At 35.7% G+C, this 24247-nt stretch overlaps 1 protein-coding gene across 4 annotated transcripts in view; it reads right to left on the bottom strand.

Moving 5' to 3' along the window:
• The window catches only part of LOC120539324 (hypoxia-inducible factor 1-alpha-like), a 51328-nt gene that overhangs the window by 13848 nt on the left and 13233 nt on the right, over window positions 1-24247 (bottom strand). For 3 of the 4 annotated variants that reach the window (XM_039769287.1, XM_039769290.1, XM_039769289.1), the window contains exons 2-10: window positions 10184-10374; window positions 8414-8553; window positions 6741-6825; window positions 6209-6312; window positions 4371-4558; window positions 3644-3750; window positions 2375-2522; window positions 1535-1722; window positions 230-414 (exon numbers count right to left, since the gene is read on the bottom strand). In XM_039769287.1, coding sequence (XP_039625221.1) covers window positions 230-414; window positions 1535-1722; window positions 2375-2522; window positions 3644-3750; window positions 4371-4558; window positions 6209-6312; window positions 6741-6825; window positions 8414-8553; window positions 10184-10374 — 1336 coding nt within the window. The remainder of the gene's footprint in view (window positions 1-229; window positions 415-1534; window positions 1723-2374; window positions 2523-3643; window positions 3751-4370; window positions 4559-6208; window positions 6313-6740; window positions 6826-8413; window positions 8554-10183; window positions 10375-24247) is intronic. The other variant, XM_039769288.1, reaches the window with a different exon arrangement.

The following is a 24247-nucleotide window of genomic DNA, read 5'->3' as shown; positions in this document are numbered from 1 at the left end:
ATGTTTGCAGCTTTGCAAGTAGAGCTGAAACTAGACTCCATGGCTTGATAGCTTTTTTGTCTCAAAAATAAAACCACAATGAATGGGAAATGTAGGTTGCACACAGCAGTTCATAAACTTGGAGAAGGTTAAGGGTGATGGCTCTTAGAATGTAAGATATATTATAAATGCATGTTTTGGTGGTATTTTAGGAATTACAGAAGCTGTGCAAATGGTCTAGTTAACTTACTGAGAAAGAACTAGCATTGTAGTTTCCCCTTGGTAGCTTCCTAGGCTCCTCCACATTGCTGTTGATCTGTTTCTCAGAAAAGTACATCTGAAATTCCTTCTTAAAAGCACCACCCTTCTTTGTTCTAAATATTTCTGGTGTGTATCCCAGAGGATCACTGTAGGACTGGTTAAGATCTGGTAGTTCTGTTTGAAAAAACAAATGTATATAAACATTCAGTTTATATTGCTTGAAAAGTCAAATCAATTACAAATATACATTTCTTTGTGTAAGTGAAAGAAATAACTGATGTGAATAAAGCTGTTTCTACAATATTTTCTATACTGTTAATTTAATGATATAACACATTATTGGAATAAGAAACTAAACAAAAAGGCATTAGCCATTAAAACATATACTCACTAACAATACTTTGTAGATACAAACTGGCATAACAAAATAAAGAAACTATAGATTAATCTAAAAAGCAATTACAGTGAGTAATGCATTTATAAACCAACAACTGCCACGCCCCTTCACTGCAGGTCAATTTTTGGCAAAGCTTTTTCATTTCTTCTCTGTATTTATTTTAAATTGTTTCAATACATGTAAAGCAACTGAATTTTGTTCTTATGAAAATTAAATGATATAATATTACATTTTTAAACTCACTTAACCCAATTCAATGATTGTAGAGTGCTCAAGCCTATTCTGGTACCACCGCAGCAAACAGCCCTGGACATGGCCCCAAACCATTATAATAACACTTAATAATGTCCGAAATAATAAATTTACTTTGGCATTTTTTAATATATCCATCCATTTTCCAACCCGCTGAATCCGAACACAAGGTCACGGGGGTCTGCTGGAGCCAATCCCAGCCAACACAGGGAACAAGGCAGGAACCAATCCCACCACAGATTTTTGAATACATCTTACACCAAAAGGTGATATTTAAGTAATATGGTTCATTGTATATTTAATCTAAGACACCCATGTTGTGTGCATCTAAACATTCACTTCTTGAATCCACTTATTCCAATATAGAGTCCCAGGCAACATTAAATGCAAGGTAGGAACCAATTCCAGGTTACATGCCAGTCCATTGCATGGCAGACCAATTGACCTACACACACTCATCTCAGATTAGACTCAATTATCCTAAGAATTATTTTGAGTACTTGGATAGAATATATTGATTGGGCCTAGATTTTGAGTCCAGGTCAATGGACCTATATAGCCACAGTACTAACCGCAATGTCATTGCATGCTTCCCATCCAATTTTTTTTTTCATTATTATTAAATTTCCTCTCACAGTGACTTACCTGTGTCCTCATTGTTGAAATTTAGGGGAACAATGGTATCTCCAGGCTCTGGTGCCAGCTGTGCCAACTCTTCTGGAGTTTGAGCAAAAAAATCCACAGACTGGGATATTGGCATGTTAGAAGTATAAGGTTTCAAAAGATTCTTTGTTTGTTCCAGTGAAAATACTACTTCAGATTCTTCTAGACCACTACAAAGAGATCAACATAATATTAATGAATTAAACTGGAGTACAGAATGTTAGAACTTGGTAAAATACTTATTTACACATTTACATCCATTTTCTTACTGGCTTATTAAATTCACAGTCAGTCCCAGTGGCATGGTACTCAATTTGAGAACCAAAGCAGACTAAGCAATCAGTGTATTATAGGGCTGACCAGGTCAATTTAGAATTACTAATTAGCCAAACAAACACATCTCTGGGATGTTGCAGAGAAAACTCACACAGAGATGGTAGAAAAAGCAAACTCCACAAAGACAGCAGCCAAGCTCAGGATTCAAACCAACGAGAACCAGTGCACCGTGAAAGAAAGAACAAAAAAGATATACAGCACATCACTTGGTTCTTTCACATCCTTGGTATTATGTGAGAGGACTGTGAAGGACTGGTGCCCTGTTCAGGCCTGTTTCCATTGCTGCCAGTGTAGGCTTTGCCCTGAAAAACCTAAACTTGAGTATATGATATTAATCTGCTCTCTCTAAATTAGCTGTCCAATATATGAAAAAGAGTGTCACAACAGTATACTATCTGGAAACAGTTTATGAATGAATCAAGACTGTGGTAGGACCTCTGTGATTTATGGACAGATTATGTAGGCAATGGAACAAAGATTATTGACCTCAGAACATAGTTGATACAGATGACACACTGAGGCTGGCCACTGCGGTTATTATAAATCACTGCTGCATCAGTCTGTGCCCATACATATCCACCTTTTTTGGCCAGTAGTCGATAATGTCTTGTGGAAGCTTGGCCTTTGGTCACCACTGAAAAGAGAGAAAGAGAAAATCATCTGTACAACTGACATGTTTAACACATCAAACACATCAGATTGTGGGAGTACTTAATAATAACAATGAAGATTACATTTGTTTAATTTGACTGCTTTCCCAGCAGTGAATTGTGTGGAGCTGTTGCCACACCACCTAACAATCAACATACATAAGCCATAAACTCACTTTTAACTCGACTTGAGCATCCCATAGTGCACAATTACCTATGACTGACCATACAGCCAATATGCTGCTGTTGGTGCTACCAGACCTCTGAAACCTCAGGTAATATATTTCCACCGTTCTTTGTTGAGGGTCACTTGTGTTTAATCTCTCAGTTTAGTCTGTGCTTTGCCCAGTCATCTTTTTGGAACCGCACATTGTATTTTCCACATAATGGCAAAGTGTAGAAATAAGCACATCCACTTGCCCACCAGTCTTACCATAGTAATTTGTACAGCTTTCTATTTTCAGAACTTGCTTTTCCATTACTTGGTTTGAGTATCAGCTGCCTATCCCAGTTGATTCGGACACAAAGCAAAAACTAATCCTAAATGACAGACTAATCTAATGCAAGATCAATTCTCAGCAACATGTTAGACCATTTAGAGTTAATATCCATCTATTTTCTAAACCTGCTGCATCCAATAAAGGGTCATGGAGAACACCAGCTCATCGTAGTAGCATCAAGTTCAGGGGAGACAGGACATTAACCCACACCAGGCACATTCATACATTCACTCAGGCTCACCAACATCTGGCCTGGGGATATGAAGGGAAGTGGATATACAAGGAGAAGATGCAAATGGGGAATATGCATGCAAACTTCAGTGAGATAACATTTAGTGCAGGAATTGAGACAAGATTCAAGTGCTAATGACAGTCTCACTGGTAAAAAAAAACCCAAAATTTCTTTACAATAGATTTATTAATTGATTATATACTTTATAACCCACAGATGTCCAGCCCTAAAAAGTTATCTGCTTCATAGCTACCTTAGTTTTAAATATTGTTTAATGTAAAATACTTAACATTTCTATAATAAAACATACAACAATAGTATTGTAAAACATTTCTTAGAATGTCATAGAGTAAAGAATATATTTGGCCCATACAGCTTTGATGAGTCTTCCTTATGTGGTCAGTGTCCAGAGCGTGATAGTATTCATATACAGATCGGCCAACTAACTCACTTGCATCATAACCAACCAAATCTTTCACCCTAAAATAAACAAAAAAGTAGAAAAAAAAGGGTATTGCAAAGTTATACATAATGTTCTATACATTTAAATGTGACAATTATTTTTAGTGTGGCTGGTAAGTAACTAAACACTTGTAGGCTGTGAAAAATGAGCATGGCAAACCTGGTAACAAACAAAAATATTTAAAATAAAGAAATAATGGATTGGGCGGATAATCTACTGCATGGATTTGAAATGTTTCTATTTTACTAACCCTGAGATTATTTGGCAAATCTAGATTGGCTCAGGTGAGTGAGTATGAGTCTATGTGTGGTTTTGCCCTGTAATGGACTGGCATCCTGTTTAGAATTGTTTCCAGCCTTGCGCTCAGTTCTGTCTGACTCCCTATGTTATTAAATTGTACTTAAGAATGTTATGCTTGTTTGCACATATGTACATACAGTATGTAATATGCAACAGTGTTTATCAGAAAGATTTGGGGTCTTGTTTAGCCATTTCTTCAAGAACCATGTTTTTTGTGTAAATTGTATTTAAAACAATTTTGAATATGACTATATATACTATATTATATATAACAACAGTTGTGTCACCTAGCACATTTTAAAAGAGAAACAGAATTGTTTTTGTGTGTTTTCCTGACCTATGATCGCAGTCCGTGAAGCACATATCCACATTATGTCGGCTCAGGAACATATTTTGGTTTTCTTTCGTCTCCATGCTGTCAGGGAAAGGAATGGACTCACACAGCAGAACCAGACAACCGTTAGGGGTCCTGCATGATGCTGGCACAGGGCATGGATGTCTCACCCGTCCAATACAGTGGAGCATCTGGAAACACATTAATGTAATCTTAGTTTAATAATACCCACAAGAGAGTTTCTGAAACAAAATCTTTCCTACCATGATGTTTATAACAAAAATATTTAGTTAGACCTAATTTAGATTTTTAAGCAGTTTTATAACAACATTCAAAACACCAAAAATCAAACATTGAGCATTTTTTCAATGTATTTGAGCTCATGAAATATATATAATGGCTGTATGAAAAATAGGTCTAGGAAAGAATGATGTACAGTTCCATATGTAGCACATACATAAAGATTCAACTGGATAGACATGTTAGAATATATTTACACTCTCAATATTGCAAAAATGCAACCTATAAAGAGACTGTGCATGGAAGAGCAACCAAGTTTATCCCTAGTGTGAAGAGAATGCCCAATTCTGAAAGAAAAAGTAATTAAAACTGTTGAATGTAAAGCTGCTTTTCAAAAATCTCCAAGGCATTAATAAAGTTGATCCAACATGATTCCTTCCATTTGAGAAGGTGGGAGGAAATTATTGGGAAAACAAAAAGCACTTCTTGGTTCAAAATATTGTAGGAAGCTGGAATAAACTATGGCAACTACTGAAGCTTGACAGCTTAAAAATGAAATACTGTAAAAACTGGGTATCAAGTTCAACTAGAACATGTGAACACAGTTGGAAACTTCTTAAGAGTAAATTTCATAATAAAATTAGGAAGGTTTTCTTCACTCAAAGGGCTACAGAGTGTGTTACCAAGTAGTGTGGTAGGCAGTAGGACTTTAGGGATATTTAAATCCCAGCTTGATGTTATTTTGGAGAAATTAAGTGGATAGGAATGGCTTGCTTTGTTGAGTTAAATGCCTGTTACTTGTCAAAAATTTTCTAATATTTTAATGTTCTAATTAGTTAACCAAAGAGTGTAATGGACAGAATGGTCTCTTCTTGTTTGTCAAACATCTTGAGTTCTAAATTAAAAGACTTATAGTATCTCTGATTATAGATACTGATTTAACAGACCTGTAATAAGAAGAGCCTTTCTAAATATTTTGTCTTAAGGCCTATTCACATTACACTGCTCCAAAGCTTCATATGCATTATCAAGCACTCACATCATGTTTGATTTTATAAATAAATGCTCACATGTTCATATGAGAGGATCAGAATTGTTTCTTCATAAATTTCCTAAATGTTAGCAAAATATTAATAGAATTATAAGTATACATAATCACAAGTTGATTATTAGTCTACAGTTGTAAAACTAAATTCAAGGGACACAGGAAATGGCAGAAGTTCTTGCCAGAACTCTGAGATGCCTGTCAGTACTTTGGGGATTTCCAGTCCAGGAGGTATGGGGAACCCACATGAACCTTGAGTGTAATAAACGGTAGGATTCTTTGCATGACCCCATAAGTATTACAGTATTAACGGAACACCATGTAATGTGGTTACAGTAGGTTTATGGACTATGAAAGAGAATTGTGGAGTTTGTTACATAAGTCATGACTTAGAAATTACTGCTCCTGGAATTAAAATCCATAAGCAGAACATGAGTTGGTTGAGTAAGTTGGTAAGCAAATTTCCCAACACATGGCAGATGTAGAATTCTATATCAATTGAACATTCTGCATAATATAAATGTGATAACCCATTAGATTCTAAATTGTAGCTCACTTTCCAGGAGGCTGATCTGATGTTGACAGTACGTCCTTGATTTGTAAGTGTACACTTCATTCTGATGAAGAAATCATAGTCTTGTTGGCCACTCTTTAAGGAATCTGTGGAACAGAAAGGCAGACAACTTGACTTTCTAATGGGAAAGTAAATCAATCTTAAGATAATATGAATTGGGTAAATTAAGGTAAATTAAAAGATTGAACTCTGGATGAAGAGGTTTTGATACTGGATGGACGAATGGATTAATGAAAGCACTTATCACTTTTAACTGCTGTTCCAAGGGATTCCAGTTATAATTTATATGGAGTCAGTTTTTAATCAGTTATTAAATCAACACAAACTGCTTTCCACGATTATTAAATTATGTTCCAAACTTTTGACTTCTCCTTTTAAAGTTTTGACTAACAGACTACTGCCCTCAAAAAGATAGGTAAGGAGCTGTGTTGCTATTTGCTTTGTTTTGTTCTGTAGAACAAATGCATGATTAGCTCAATTTAGATGTTGATCTTTTGAGAGTGAGGAGTTATACCTTGTTTAAAACTGAGAATGTCTCTTATTTCTTCTTGGTCACAAGGATGGATAAATTCGAAAATGTTTTGCCCAATTAACTCCATCTGTAAAACAGTCAAAGCAGCATACCGTGAGTTTCATTAAGGTTTCTGATTTTCATTTAGTCATGTTTACATGAAAAAGCATGAAATGTGCCTCTCATTTAAATAACTTTAAATAGAAAAGAACCAAAGTCAGATTACATTTTTCACAAAAATATTTAGATAATTTAAAAACAATATCTTTATAACAATATCTTTATAACAGTCTTTAAGCCTAAAACATTTATGTTTTTATTATGACACTGGGGAGAAAAGACTTTCTGGAGTGTTATGCCCTACTTTGAATGAAAAACAAACAGCAATTATAATATCTCTGATAGTACGAGAATATGGAGACAGAGCAGTTTTTTGTGGTAATCAGAGTAATCATACTCGCTTTAATGATGTAGAAGAAGGAAACAATACTGAAAACTGGCAGACTGCTGTTTGAGGAAACTATATTTTTTCATGGGGTTTTGCAAAACTATTGCATGAATGTCAATTAAGAACACTGTTAAAAAAAGTCTTTGCAAGTAAAACCTTTGTGCATATATCAGGGTACCATATGAGCATGTGGAATACAGTATCTGACCAAAATAATAATACAATATAATATTAAAAGACTAAGTCTGAAATTGTAATACATCATATCCATGCACATCCTCGGCCATATCGCCTATCACTAATCACAGTAGTCATTGCCATTTCAGTTGAGGCATATTTAAACGTGCTGATTAATATATTTAAGGAAGGCTCATTGGATTAAATCAAGACTTGGCTACTGAAGCATAATTCATTGCTTTTCAAATATTCTAGTGTCTGACTGTGACACCACAATCTTGGACATACCCTTCACCCATTGGCAACAACATTAATGTGCAGTTTATCTCTTGTCACATCACATGTGCGCAGTTTCCTGATGCTGTCATCTAAATCTTGCTAAGTCTGCTTTTTGCTATATTCATAGTGCCTTTCATCATTAAGTATTCCATTATTGAATGAACATTATTTTCTAGCATCCAGTATTCAGTGTATCAGTTTCACAGATAACGCTCAACTTTTTTTTTTTTTTTGCTTTATCCCTCTGATAATAATGTTTTAGGAGTTCCTGTAGACACTTTTGGCTATGTTTTCCTTTGTTCCCTCATTCCATTTTATTGAATTTCTCTTGTTCATCCAGTCATGATTTTCACTCCTGTAAATGGCTGATGTGCTTCACATCCACTACTAAACAACAATGGCAGTAATTCTTTCATAAGACTTCTGAACTAACCATGATGAAGTTTAATGAGTTATTATGATTTAAAATAATGCCACTGACAACTGTCATTCCCTCGAACAAGGATGCAATGTCCATTTTCACCCTCACCCGGACACCAACTTAATGATTAGAAAGAGTTCCCAACAAAAATCAGGAAAAATATTTGCAGAGGTATTTGTACTTCTTAAACAGAAACATTATACTGAGTAAAGATTGATAACTGTAACGTATGAAAGCAGATCTGAACAGTGAAATGAGAAAAGAGCAAAATGAAAAACATTTGAAATGAGAAGGTTATGACTACCTACAGAACGGCTGCTAGTTATGGACAATAACAAAAATGCCAAGTACCTGATTGATGCCGATGTGTTTGGTTATGGCCTCCGAGCTGTAAACTACGTGCCCACTCTGAGACAGCAGAAGTAGGAAGTTGTCAAGCATTGAACTCAGGAGATCATCCGTCTTTGATGTCTTGACATCTTCTGTCCCTACTGAGTGAAGCATATTGTTAATATCAATGTTGTGCTTGTTGTAAGGCACAATGGGTTAATGGAATTCACTTCAGAGTTTTCTTCCTTCACTATTATGTGATGTACTAGACGCACAACATTAATCTAAATAAATATAGCCCCTTGTGGAAAATTGTATTTTGTTAGACATATACATACTTTTTTTAAATAAATAATTGTTAGATGTTGGGGCAGAAAAAATCCCCCAGGAACATTTTTCATTTTTCACTTTAGCAGAATTTTGTAAGAATTTTGAAAAGACTTGAATGGAATGTTTCTTACTTGAGAATCATTTTTTGTTAGAATAGGTTATGTTTCTGCATTATAATGCTGCTCATCATGGATGAATTTAGATTTTTATGATTTTCATGTATCCATATTAGCTTTTTCTGGGGTCCTGGTTTCCTCCAGCAGTCTGACATACGCCATCAATTCCAGTGGATTTTCTAAATTACTCAAATATTGACTTACTCAAAGCCTTAGAGTTCCATATAAATGCAGTTTGCATGTTTTCCATGTGTGTACACAAGAGAAGTAAATGCAATATTAATTAGTAGTGGGTATGCAAAATAAATGTTATTTACAACGAAATGGCACTCTTTCTGTGGTTTCTCTTTCTTTAAAGTTCTAAAAGGACAACCTTTGATGCCCTACCATTTTGTGGAATAATTGACTCCAGAACAATAGTACAAGAATCTTGTCTTACCTAGGAATGCTTCTGATCCTGTGCCTATTGCTACCAAAACAGACACTAGAATTCTGAATTGCATCAATTAGATTACAAATTGTAGTAAAACATCTCCCTTCTTTGATGTACCATGCAAATTTTAAATTTTACATTTGTCTAGTTCTAGTCTAGTGATCTAGCTGATTAGGCTGTATTTCTGTGTCATATTATGGTGACCGTCAGGTTCCTGTTTTTCTCAACATAACATTTTGAGTATTTTCACTCACCACTGTACCAGGTTTATATCTGGTTTCGGCATTGCTTCCTTACGCAATATGGTACCAAATAAGTAAGTTTGGAAAACAATAACAATAAATCAAAGTGATGTTTGTGAACTAAGTATAAAATAAACAACAGTGAATTAGCACTTTGCTTTACTTGTGTATTGGAATTTGTAGCTGTATAAGTGTGTGGGGTGGGGGAGTCAAAATCTGATACTTATTATTGTATCTATTTACAAAATGCCTTTCATTGGTTGTACATAAAAAGATGAATTTAGAGTACCACTGTGCAAATATTTATGATTCTTTGATAAATAAGGCAATTTGACTTGAAGATTCTGGAAGGGAAAAGTGAATTCTGTAGTCAAGTGATCCCTGCAGTTGACACGGGTAATCCAGCCATCACACATACAGTAAAAAACAATCTCAGTTCTTGTGTTTTCAGGAATTGTCTGGAGTTGTGCTAATATCCCTTTCTTTTTGTATGTGTTGCTATGCAACACTTATTACACAGCTGACATATGATAAAGGGGGGATTAAAGGGACTAGCTCTAAAAAAATGTAGTTATAAAAATACTAATTGGCTTCTCCTGTTAATCAAGAATACTATGTCTCCAACTATTAACAGTATGTCTTTACTTTTTGAAAAGTTTGACCTACTTACTGTTAGACAGAACAGTACGAAGATGTAGGTAGCTGAGTGTTAGCCTCACAATGGATGCTTTGTCTAGGTATTGGGCCATCCCTTGGGGTAGCGGCAGCTGCAGGGCCAGTTCAGCAAACAGCTCGTTCTCTTTACCTCTTCTGCTTCGAGCAGCATCACGGGATTTTTCTCTTCTTTTCTCAGAGCATATTCTAATAAAAATAAAGACAGAATTCAGAATAATTAGGACAATTAACTACTAGGACCCAACAACATTAACCTAATAAGTTCCAGAAGCATTTTCACGATTCAAATTTAATTTCAAAGTAACAAATGTTGAACAAATGTATATGCAGAAATAAACTGGAATGCAGGAATGGTTATAGTTTTTTTTTTTTTAAATGCAGGACAATTTCATTGTAAAAATTAGCAGCTGGTATATTGATAGATGTCCTCAGAAGATGAGTAAAGGAACTAGAAAAAAAATATTCAACAATAGAGAGTTCAACAAAGACTATAAAAAATATATGCTAATTAAACGGTAAGGCTTATGTTGACATTTATGTAAGTTTTAAAAGGGAATTAGAATAGACTGTTCTAATAATACAAAAGTGCAAATTGAAAGTTTTTTTTTTTTTTAGTATTTTATCAGAATAGTAAATTAAAAATTGTTTTTGGCAAGTATGTGATTTAGTGTTAAAGTCAAAGAATTCTGCTGGATCTACATTATAAATGTCTTTGAGAATTTTGAAGACCTGGATTAAGATCCACAACAGTCTTCTCTGCTTAAGAATTAACAGGTTTAATTAACTCTCTGAGACCGTCGTAGGAAGACATACCCTTATGTCCTGGGATTAACTAGTTGCTCTGTTCTGAACAGCTTCAAGTGTAGGATAGTGACCAGAAGTGCACACAATACTCTAGATGTGGTCTCACTAGTACTAGTGGATTATACTGTGCAGTCTGGGAATTATATCCCTTGAGTTATAATCGACAGTTTTTAGGGTAACAACATTTTATTTGACTTTTTCATTGCTCTTCGCATTGCTTAGATGATGAAAATGATGTGTCAACATGAAACCCTAAATCCTTTTCAGAGTTTGCTTCCTTTAGGATAGTGTCTCCCATCTTGTATTTTTAACTGATGTTCCTTTTTCCCCCACAGGTAGCACTTTACACTGTTTTATGTTAAACTGCATTTTTCAAGTGTTTACCCTAAGCATGTCCAAGTCTTTTTGGATTGATTTTGTTGCCTCCTCAGTGTCTGCCATTCTTTCAATTTTAGTAGCATCTGCAAATTTCACAAGTTGACTAACTATACCTAAAGCTATTAATATAAATAAATCTCTTTCAAGATTGTGTCTTTCCTTCATTTTTACTTCAAGTTTAGAAGAGTTACATCTGCAACCTTTCGCGTTTAAATAAAAATACTGAATGCTGTATCACTCAATGGTATCTGTGCAGTAGCAGTGCTGTTTCTATGGAAAAGTTGCTCTGAAAAGTAGCAAACCAAACCTAACAACAAAGGCAAAATGCAAAAGCAGAAAACAAGGTAAAACAAAACTCCCAAAGCTCCAAATATTAACTTGAATTCCTTGCCCTTAAATATTCTAGAAGATGTGAATAGTGTTTGCAGACAATTTTTGGTCTGAACTGTGAGTGCTGTCATCCTATATAGGGAAAAGGAAATTACATTGCAATGTTGCATCATCTCTTATAAGTTACAGTAACAATAAACAAAATCACTATACCTATGATAAAACTATACAAAATTGCACTGTTCATAAACAAAACAAAAACCTAAAATGGCACCACAGTAACATTACCCCATAAAAAGTAAAAAAAGATAAACGTCAAGAAAAACAAAAGCAGCACATGCCAAAAATGTGCAAATGAATACTAATCCTAAAAACCTAGATACCTGTAGAAAAAAAAACCCCTAAACCTTAGTAGGAGATGAGCAAATGGAGAACACAAACATCAAATAAAACAGAATAGAAAGCAGATCTGACTCCTAACTATTACGTGAAATGGATTATACACTTGCCTAGCTTCTTCTGGCATTACTGCTCCCCGATAGGACCTGTATATCCTTACTATCTTATAGCGAAGCTTTCAGTTTCTCTGTTTCTGTAGAGTTGTCGATGGGCACTTCCTCTGCCATATACCACTGTCCTTAGATTGACTCTTTACATATATGACTGCATGACTTACTCTGAAACAGTGAAAATTGCTGTAAAACATTTAATTAAAATCTGAACCAAGAGTTAGGATTTGTTGTACTTTTAGTGTGGAAGTGATGATTTTTTTAACGGTAATAGATAATATTTAAAATATATATCATTACACATAGACTGTAACAATTGCCCATGGACTTATGTGCGTAGGGTCTATAGTTGATATAAACAGATCAGCAGGCATAACATTTGGAAACTCACTTTACAAGGCAATGAAAGCAATTAGGCATTGGTAAGTTCACTCGCAACAAATAACAAAGTGTAGAATTTACATTCAACATGCTCCCTCATAGAGACATCAGTATTGTTGTGTTTGCAATTGACATTGTCTTACAGAAAGAACAAAGGATACCAAAGACCCTTAACATAATGTTAGGAAATGCCAGTTTGTTAATCTCCTTCTAGCATACTAGTTTCTTTGTAGGAAACTCTGAGAGGTGAATCATAAAGAATAGAGCCATCAGTTTATTGCAGCACCAGACTACTGAAAGCAACCTGGCATTGCTTTACAGCTGATCTGTGTGACCTGAAGTAAAAGGAATTTTGGACTGCAAGCCTTGGAAGTCTAACCGGATTCAAATTCCTGTCCACGCTTTCCTATTCTATTATTATATTTTGTTGTGTCAAAGGGAAACGCTTAGGACAGGATGTCTATCGAATACTGTGTGCAATTATAGAAACATTGCTTCTATAAAAATCTAGCCAAGGGCAGCATGCCAGGTTTAAGTTTTGTTTAAATCCATGTGCAAAATGACTTTCCAGTGGTGAAACTAAAATATACTTTGAACTTCAATAAAGGCAAAATAACTTCCATACAACTGTTCATGCTCCAAATTTTGTTAGTGAGAGCTCAGATTTGCCATAAATAATATTACCACGTGTTCAGCTCTTAGTGGGTGATCCTTCTTTCAGTTTCACAGAATGGTCTAAAAAACTCTCATATAGTATTCATTTGCAAATTTTCCCTGAAATATTTTGTGCTCATTTCCCCTGACAGTAATTATTTAGCACAAAAACAAATTAATAATTGCCAAAGCACGATTAAGCACCTATAGTTTAATTCTCCTATAATTTTATGCACCATGATGTGCCATACCACCTTTCCACCACTGCAGCTAACTTTTCAGATGTCAAGTGCTTACACATGAATTCATTGAAGGAATCAAACAAGTACCTTGGTGCATAACATATTTTTGGTGGGAGAGCACTAAGAAAGGCAGGAAATACCCAAAGACAGCAAGAGGTGGAACCCAGGTAACAAAAAAAAAGCAATATTGAAAAAGTCTGCTCCCTGCTGATAGTGCCCGTTTGTCACTAGCCATGACAGCCCTGCCAGTGTACCTGCTGTATGGGCATTATTCAGTCCAACTCCATTCCTACACTGTGGATGAATCATTGCAATTACACTGACACTAGATCTTGTCAGTTCTTTTCATTCAAAGTATTGTTTTTTGGCACTGCAAATTTGTTGTCAAGGTTCGACTTTATAAAAGGTCACTTACATTCCACTACCACAAGCACAAAACAAACACATTGGTATTTCTGAATTGCTCTTTTTATATCTCAGTGCTTCCTCTTGAGAAAGTATATACATACTATTGTTAATATTAGCATTTTTGAGGTAGTGGAGTGTGCATAACTACAGTATTATCAGATCACATTTACTATCATTTACACTGAAAAATGACACCTCTTATTGGCTAACTAAAAAGATTACAGTATGCAAGCTTTCGAGGTACCTCAGGCCCCTTCTTCAGGTAAGATATAATACAGAAACTAGAGTTCCCTGTGTTTATATACACATTAGGACAAGTAACAACATTGGTAAATCTTTAAGTGAGATATCTTAAATGTAAAAAATTAATAGACTTCTTCAAGCTAAGATTCATTGAACAAGAGAGAAGAATAATATATGGTCAAGATCTTTGGATAAGATAACTGTCTAACAAAGTCTTTTGAAGTTTCTGATGAGTTTTTCCATACCATGTGGATCTGTAGTCAGATTTTCTGTTAGTCTGAGAGATGCAAACAATCCTCATATCTGGCCATAAAACTCGTGTTGCTGTTTAAACCATATTTTAATGTATTAAATTTTAACATGAGTTTAACTTCCCATTCTTTTCTCTCTTGCTGTGTTCTGAAGTTGCCCATAAGCACTGTGACTTTAAAGTCCCTCTCACAGTGTCCATGGCTGTTGAAGTGGGCTGCTACAGGAACATCTGTGTGGCCACGTTTAATGTGGAACCTGTTTTAACTTCATTCTCTGGCGGAGTGTTTGTCCAGTTTCTCCCACATAGAGTGCAGTGTCAGGACATTTCATGCAGAGAATTAGGCAGACCACATTAGATGATCTTCAGGAAAATGATCCCTTTATGTGATGTTCTAGTCGGTAGTGTGGTATAACTATACATCTGTAATAATACAGTCTGTTTATTTTAAAAGATACAAAGGCAACTGGCGAATTAAAACTAGCTCTGTGGGTAGGTGTGAGAGTAGACCCAGAACACAATCCATTGTTGGTACCTGCCTTGCACAAAGTGTTGACAGGACAGGTTTCAAGCCCCTATGAATTAAGTGGGTATGGAAATGGATAGATGAATATTTATCAGATTTACAAGTATCATACCACACCCATACATTTTCAGCATTTACACTGATAAATGCACATATCAAGGTAAACAAGCAGTAAAACAGAAATAATTAATTATAATAGTCTTGCCTATAAAAAATAAGATATGAAATATCCTTAATTTTCTCGCCCTGGTTTTACCAGTCTGTTTATGTTTATGACTTGGAGTAAGATACCTGGAATGAGGAAGTTCACTAATGTTACATCCACACTAAAGACGTCTTGCCAGATCTGTAGTCAGGTTTGGAGATGTCTCTCACTGTTGTAATGTACACTGAGGAATTGTACCCTTATTTAGAAGAAGAAATTAAGTCTGGATGTGTATTGTTAGTGTAGAAAATAACTAACATTTTCACACTTACTGAATCAACTTCAGGATAATGGCCAGAACATACCCAGAGAAAATGAAAGCAAGTTAGTTTTATTTATTTAATAGATCCATGACTTGAGCATCTGTCCTTCAACTGGGCCTCTGATAGTTTCAGTGGATGAGACGGTTGTGTATATTAAAAGGTGAGTAGTATGTTCTACTTCTTCAACTCTGCATTTTTTAAATATCCAGTAATTCAACAGAACACTACATTTTCATCTGTTGTGTGGAGTTTTAAATTAGTAAATGTTTTGAGCCTAGATGTGTCACCCACAGTCTAGCTCTTATGATGCCGAGCTCTTATTGTAGATCAGGGGTGCCCAATACATTGATTGCGATCGACCGGTATATCGGAAAGGTAGTGCAGGTAGATCGCGTTGCATTGAAAATTTGCCACTTGATTGACATACAGGGCGGCCAGTCTGAGATCTCTTTTCTTCTAACACACTGGTCATCCCGCACGCACGATCAAACTTGTGAGCTACTGCAAAACTCCGGCTATCTAAGTAATCTAGTTAGCCTTCCAATTTATATACACTAAAGATGGGATTTAAAAAAAAATGTTTGGGGAGGGTATGGGCTGGATGTGGAACTGGATTTTTTTTCTCACAATGTCACAGTCAAAGTGCGTTTGTCTGATCTGTCAATCTATCATTGCTATTCCAAAGAAGGAAAATGTGGAAAGGCACTTTCGTACTGTTCATAAAAACTGACTTCCTTCCGAAAAGCAATCTGAGAAAGAGAAAGGAGAGGGAACTAAAATCGCAGTTAAATCAGACAGCTGTCATTTTTCACTTAGCTGAATTCAAAAGCAAAGGCATAAGAAGTTCTTCCAGAAGATGGAGAGATGATAAAAGATGCCTTCGTTGAGACAGATGGCTAGAGAGAAATTCCTGCTGAGATTTCAAGACCCCTGGCCGGAGAAAAAGAAGTTTCTTTTTGTCATTAAACAAGCAAAATACAAGTAACTTAATAACGATCAATGGCCGCTAGACTTGGCATTTTTTTTCCGATCTGACCAACATGTTGAATGAGCTTAATTTACAGCTGCAAGGAAAAGAGAACTCCATGGTCAATATGATTAGCTCAGTTAATGCTTAATTTGGGGAACATCCAAAACCTCGTGTCAGAGCTGGAGATGCAATGGAAGGCGTGTGCACAACTTGACAGCATACGCTACAGAGCAGATTGAAAATTGCCTGTCAGACTTTGACAGACGGTTTCAAGACTCAGCTTTACTTGAGCCAGTCACTACATTTAAGTGTTATCCATTTAGGGAAGATGTTAAGGGTGATTCAACGGCATCAAAAATTGCAACACTGTTTCACCTAAAACTCCTCTACAGTGGAGGATAAGATTTTGACACTACTATATATAGACTATAAATATATATATATTGTGACAGATAGGGGGTGCTATCGCTCCCTTGAACCCCTGTCCAAGACTCCAGACACCAAGTAAAAGTCCAAAAGTTGACTTTATTCATATGCAACAGTGCACAAAGCACCCTCTCCTCCACTATACTCATACAATACACAATAATAATCACAATAAACTCTCCTTCACTCCCAAATGCGTTGCCCTCCTACCACCCAGCTCAGCTCACCGTCTGGGAGCTCCCACAATCCTTTTATATTCCCTGACCCGGAAGTGTTCCAATCCCCAGTCCATGTGATCTCCTTTCACTTCCGGGTCAGATAAAAAGTCCTTTTCTTTATCCCGGAAGCACATCATTCCCCTTGTCCATGTGACTCGGACGTACTTCTGGGGCGTAAAGCAAATAACCATCGTTCCTCCCTGCCGCGTCTCCTAGTGGCCCCCATGGTATCCAGCAGGGCTGTACATAAAAACTCCAATGTCCATGATGCCCTGCTGGTCTTCGGGGGACCTCTGTAATGCAGGGAGAGCTCCACTTGTCAGCTTGGGGGTATTGGCCGGGATGAACGGCCAGCCATACACCACAATATATATATATATATATATATATATATCATTTTTAATGTAGGTAGATCATATCGACCTGGTCATTTTAAAAGCAGCTTGCAAGCCGAAACAGTGTGGGCACCCCTGTTGTAGATAGTAGTGTTTCCCAGTACTACATAATGTTTCACACTGTTCACATCAGCAGTTTTTTTTGCAATGGGAGGTATGTAGTAATTTTCATTTTTAATTTAATTTTTAATTTTTATTTTAATTCATTTATTCAGTATTTCAACACATTTTGTATTATCCATGTTATTCTTTTTTTAGTCTCCAACCCTGACATTTTTTATCATTCTTCTCATGTTTCTGACTAGTGTTCTTATATTGATTTTTGACCACATCACTGTTTTTTTTCTCTCTTAGTTGCCTCTTTTACTCTCTTAAACCCACATTGGTGTCTAACATTGTTTGTGGCCTGTAAAGTAAGTCCACAGATCAATGAACTAACACCAGAGATCAATGAACTAACACTGAAGGTTAAATTTATGGGGTATATTGGTGAAAAAGACTGTAATATCTAGTCATAAGTAGGCTCAGTCACTGGTACACAAAGTAATACTGCATACTGTATGCACTCATTATTTTTAATCTTGTTGCAAAATGATATGAGACAGTTTTAGAAGAATACTCTCAGAATAGAGGCTAAAAGGGCGATAGATAGATAGATAGATAGATAGATAGATAGATAGATAGATAGATAGATAGATAGATAGATAGACTTTATTACCAAGTATATCTTTTAATAGTTAGTTTCCCATAAAGCTACTACTGAAAATAATACAAATTTATATATTTATAACTAACATGATCATGGTTTTTAATGTCTTACAGTATTGTCACCAAAAATAAATTTTAGAAAGGATATTTGGATTTTGCATTAAATAGAACACCAACATGAAACAACTGTGTGGTTGCCTACCCTACCAGTAGTAGTAGTAGTATTAGCAACAAGTCTATAAAATTATTTCTGAATTACCAAAGTACTGACCCTAAAATGATAAACTGGAAAAGACTACCACATGTACAAGTTGGCAGTAATTGCATTTATACAGAATTGGCATACATTTACATCATACTTTGCACAAACAGCAGAATGACATAGCAGCATAGACATCAAACATAACAGCAGTTTTAAAAATTGTAGTAATTTATCAGAGAACTAGTGAAAAGAATTTAGCAATTTTAGAGCAACAGAGAAGAAGCTATTCTTGAAAGCATGATAATCTGGATAAATAAGGAAGGGTCCACCTAAGAGAAGAAGACGGAAAAGATCATGGGCCAGATGGGAGCGGTTACTGTGTTAGTGTATTTTGTGATGATAAATAAGGAGTGAGCTATCTTTAAAAATTGTACTCCAAAATATAATAGAATTTAGTAAGTTTTCAATAATGGATATGTAACTAACAGATATTGCTTCACTCTTCCAATGGTCCCACATATTTATTATAATTTATATTAACTTTTTATAAATGAAAATTTCATTGACTATAAAGTTTTTTTTCACAAATGTGTTGCTCTGTGCTGTAGGTAGGATATTTAAGGTTTTTGTAATCATTGATGGTCTCTGTGGGTTTGGTTATTGTCAGTACTCCTTTACAATGGTGTATAATTGTTGACTGAGAAGCTGACTTAAAGCTGGATTGAACTGATCTGAAAGATTTTTTTATCAGTTTTAATTAGAAGCAGATAACATTCCATACAATCAAGTTAAACTTAACAAAGCAACTGAAAACTGAGGATGTAAACGGGCACAAAGGGGAACAGCACACTACCACACTGTGTCAAGTTTGCACTAAGGTTTACAGGGCAAGATAAGGATATAAGAAATCTGGCTATTCAGTCCAGCACAGCTCCTCAATTCCTCTTCACCTAATGCTCTAAAATTATCAAGACTCAAGTCCAAAAATTTTATACATTACTTCGTTTTAAAGAGACTATTATCATCTACTAATTGTAAACATTTCTTGTTTACTTTAAATGAAACAGTTAAGTAATTCTGCCTCTTTTCTTAGGTAATACTCTACAGCCTTGGAAACAGACTAGTAGCTCTGGACTCATTTTGGCTTTTATTTAATACAGTATATAGTCCAAAACTGACAGACAGTATTCCAGATTAGGCTCCACAAAGGCATTGTGCATCTTACAATAATCTTCCCTGACTTTGTACTCACCGTCATGTTCTATATAGTCTAGCTTGGCCACCTATTAGCCTCTGATACCTGTCACTGTCTGAATTAACTGACTATCCACCCATCCATCTTCTTAGCCTGCTTATTCCTTTTTAGGCTCCTGGTAAAACAGAGTCTCTCCTGAAACCATATTGACATTATTTTTTAGAATGGTACACTCATGCAGGCCCACAATTCATATATTAACAACACTGTATTAATATGTAAAAGATGTATCTTTCAATCATGTTTGTATATACTTCATATAAATGTATTCCAAGTATATACATTTAGTGATATTTTACAAATGATCAAAAGCAGCTGCATGTATTATTGAAATCTGACATTCAGTTGTGTTAAAAATGTATCTGTATAAAAACAGTACTTATAGCTGAAAGGCTATGGCATGATATTCACCCTGAAAATAAAGACAGTGTTAAAGCAGATCTGCAGAAATAGTTAAAGTGTAATGGCATTGTTTCATTAGAGCTTTTTGGACACGCACATATTTTGAAAGATAACAGCAGCAACACTTTTTACATCCATTTTTTGACTAAGAGACAATGTATGCAAATATTTTTAAATGAGACAAATGGAAAGTTGCCAATTCAGGGGCCTCCTGTGACTCACTGTGTGACTTAGTGTAAGTCACTCACTAAAATAAACAAACAACAGTACTATATTCTCCTCTTCTGAGTTGCCTTGAATAAAGGCATCAGCCAAATGTAAAATAATAATCATTTATTACTCTTTTACACATTTCTCAATTTCTGTCTGCTTATCTATTTTCTTAACTCATTTTTATCACACACAGTGCTGAAGGAAGGTAAAGACTATGTTGGGAGTATTATATGCAAGGCAGAAGACAGCCCTGCAGGAGAGGCCAGCTGCACAAAGAGAAAACTCACACACACATGGGAAGAAGAAGGTCCAAATGTTACTCAGACAGTGACCAGACCCTTGGAGCTTTAAGGTAGGAGTGCTAACAACTGTGCAAGCCAAAATTTCCAATTTCCCAAATGTAATACTTAATGACTATATAATATTGGCTTGATAATACTAAGTAATATTGAATAATATTGAGTAACCTCACAGGCAAGAAACATTTAGTTGCTACATCACTTTGTACCTTTAGACTCTGACAGGAATGTGTGTAATTGTCTGAGTTGTTCTGGGGATGTGTGTGCACATAACGTTCTAAGGAAGGAGCAGCCTGTTTTCAGTGCTACAGGAAAAACCTTATCCTGTCATGTAGATGACCTTTGTTCATTAGCCCCTTTGAAACCAAAAAAAATTCCCTTTCCTGATGCAGCTGAGGTGATAGTGTACACGTACTGTATCCAAGAGAAGGGCTTCTGAGTGCAGCTTGGCAAAGATCACTCTTAAGCCAAAGACAGAACAATTGTCAGTTAGGCGGTTTTCCAGGTTTACACCAGAGCCACATAAAATGAGAGTTTATCACTCTGTATCATATTTATGGCAGAGGTTTCCCCTGTTGTCAAGACAAGGCACAAAATGCAATTTTCTCTTTGGTGTAAAAAGCTTAAACTCGTGTGGAGTTCAAAGTGAGTATTGGTTCTTTAAAACAGTATTTAAATTGTCATTTGAGTACACATTACCTCTTTAAAAAGAGTAAAAACTTGCAAGCAAGCAAGGGGGCAGGGGATCATACAGTTGAATAAAATATGAAAATGTAATTTGTTTTATAAGACAGAAATATTATTTGTATAAGTAATATACTTGGCAACACATCATCTGAGTTATACACCACTTTTGATCGTATTTTTGAACTCTACACATTAAACTTTATGTGGACTATAAATCTGATAATCTGACTGCTAGAGAGCTTGTATACATGTGTTCTGTGTTTTATTTTCATGTTACTTTCCTTTATATAGTATTATTTAATAATAAGGTTATTTAACATACGCAGTAATTTCTCTGGATGGCGTGGTGGCACAGTGGTTAGTAGTGCTGCTTCACCACTACAGGAGATCTAGTCTGCATCTGGCCCAAACAATGCCTAGACAGTTTCTGCCTCATTGTAATGAATTTAGGGTAGGCTTTTTCCATCATCAGTTGGATAAGTAAGTTGAAATAATGGGCAGAATTTTACATTTTTTTTTTTTTACAATATATAATTATACCAAATTACAGTATATGTATTCATTTGTAATTAACAGTTCTTGTAGATGTTGTAATTAAGTTGTTTGTTAACAGCTTAATGAAAACTCTAGCATGAGAAAATTGTATAGAAACTACATGTTTCAGACTTGCTATTTTAATGTTGTGGGACACAGCATTGTCAGTTTTGCTATGTTAAAATGCAGGAGTATTATTTATTTCATTCATTGCAGAAAATGGCATGCCTTCACCTTAAGTGCTGGGTTTGAGGTAAACATGTGTCAAGTTATTAAGTTGATACCATTCTTGTCATTGTATTTGTATTATGCTCACAAGGTCCTAATCGTAACACTTACCTGTTATATGTGCTAATTACAGATATAACAAGCCTTGAGGGTGGCACAGAGGAGTGGCTAGGGCCGCTGCCTCGTAGCTCCAGTCCTTGCCCAAGTACCGCCTATGTAGAGTTGGCATGTTCTCCCTCTGGCTGTGTGGGTTTTCCTCAAACATCAAAGACGCACAGGTTAGCTTAACTGGAGATTCTAAAATGTAAAGTGTTGTGATGTGTCTGAATGTGCACAGTAAAGCCTTGCATAAAATGCTGCCAGACTGCACTTCAGCTCATGCAACTCTGCACTGAAACTAAAATATATAGTGGAATATCCTCAAACCTGTGTAATCCAATTCAGGTTTGTATTTGGAATGGAGTCTATGCATCATCTTGGCCAAAGTAGTACGTTTTAATTGCGAATTATGGTTTCAATAGTCATTGTTGATATGCTAGCTCATTTTATATACTATCTTCTGTGGCAATTGCCTCTCTGCCATAAATTAAAATTGAGTCTTCACAGTTTATACAATCAAACAAACATATCATGTTCAGCTCAGTTTTTGCATGTTTATTACTAACCATTATTTATTGCCCAAACTGCAAATATTAAAGAGGTATGTAATCAGCAGTTAGTTTGTTAATACTTTAGAGTAGGAGCTGTAGGCATTTCCATTAGTGCATTTCATTGTTTCTTATTGTTGTGCCACACAAATGATACACAGCAGTAAGAGACTAATAAATGCACTTCAGCAACACCTATTATAAAGACTCTGCTTATGACATCTTCCGACACACAGAATAACAAAACACCAATGATGACATAATATTTAATATTTAAGTGTAAATTAAAGACACATACTCTGTGATGTAGAAGAAGTACAGTTGCACCCTACTGGTGTATTGAGACATATTATTTTTTGTTTAACATGTACTGAAAAAAACACCCTACATTTGTTTTCCCATTTATTTCAAGACATCACTCTTCTGGCTTTTTTTTGATGTTACTATTTGATGTCTCATTGCAGTAATCAATTATGGCATTTTTCTTGGTGGCTGGATTATTGAAATAGATGATAAAGGGAATTTATCAGGAATTTCACTGCATATATTTATTGTATGCTGAGTGCAAAGAAATTTACTTTCTGTAAATAACAGCAGACACATATCTATACCCATTAAAGTGAATTTAATAAGCATCATCCTTGTTGCTCCAGCAACCAGCGTCTTCAGTCACTTTCCTCTACCACTGATGCTTTAGATACCAATTGACATTGCTAGTTAGCTATACTCAGCAAAAAAAGAAACGTTCCTTTTTCAGGACTGTGTATTTCAACAATAATGTTTTAAAAATCCAAATAACTTTACAGATCTTCATTGTAAAGGGTTTAAACAATGTTTTCCATGCATGTTCAATTAACCATAATCAATTAATTAACATGCACCTGTGGAATGGTCGTTAAGACCTTAACAGCTTACAGAAAGTAGGCATTTAAGGTCACAGTTCTAAAAACGCAGGACACTAAAGAGACTTGTCTACCGACTGTGAAAAACACCCAAAGAAAGATGCCCAGGGTCCCTGCTCATCTGCGTGAACGTGCATTAGGCATGCTGCAGGGAGGCATGAGGACTGCTGATGTGGCTAGGGCAATAAATTGCCATGTCCGCACTGTGAGACGCCTAAGACAGCGCTACAGGGAGACAGGAAGGACAGCTGATCATCCTCGCAGTGGAAGAGCCCGGATCTCAATCCCATTGAGCACGTCTGGGACCTGTTGGATCGCAGGGTGAGGGCAAGGGCCATTCCCCCCAGAAATGTCCAGGAACTTGCAGGTGCTTTGGTGGAAGAGTGGGGTAACATCTCACAGCAAGAACTGACAAATCTGGTCTAGTCCATGAGGAGGAGATGCACTGCAGTACTTCAAGCAGCTGGTGGCCACACCAGATACTGACTGGTACTTTTGATTTTGAGCCTCCCTTCATTCAGGGACACATTGTGAAACATTTTTAGTTTATATCTTATGGTGTTGACTCTTTTAGTGTTCATACAAATATTTACAAATTAAGTTTACTGAAAGGAAAAACAGTTGAAAGTCAGAGGATGTTTCTTTTTTTGCTGAGTATATATTGCACAGTCATTGAAAAAATACTTAATAATATCGGATTGAAGTGTCCTTACACACACTGCAGTCTGAGAATCAAAATAGCATTGGGATTAGGATCAGCACACATGCATCTTAATTACA

The sequence above is a fragment of the Polypterus senegalus genome, chromosome 11 (assembly GCF_016835505.1).
Source record: "Polypterus senegalus isolate Bchr_013 chromosome 11, ASM1683550v1, whole genome shotgun sequence".
NCBI classification, from domain to species: Eukaryota; Metazoa; Chordata; class Cladistia; order Polypteriformes; family Polypteridae; genus Polypterus; species Polypterus senegalus.
This window is presented reverse-complemented; position numbering and strand designations above follow the sequence as displayed.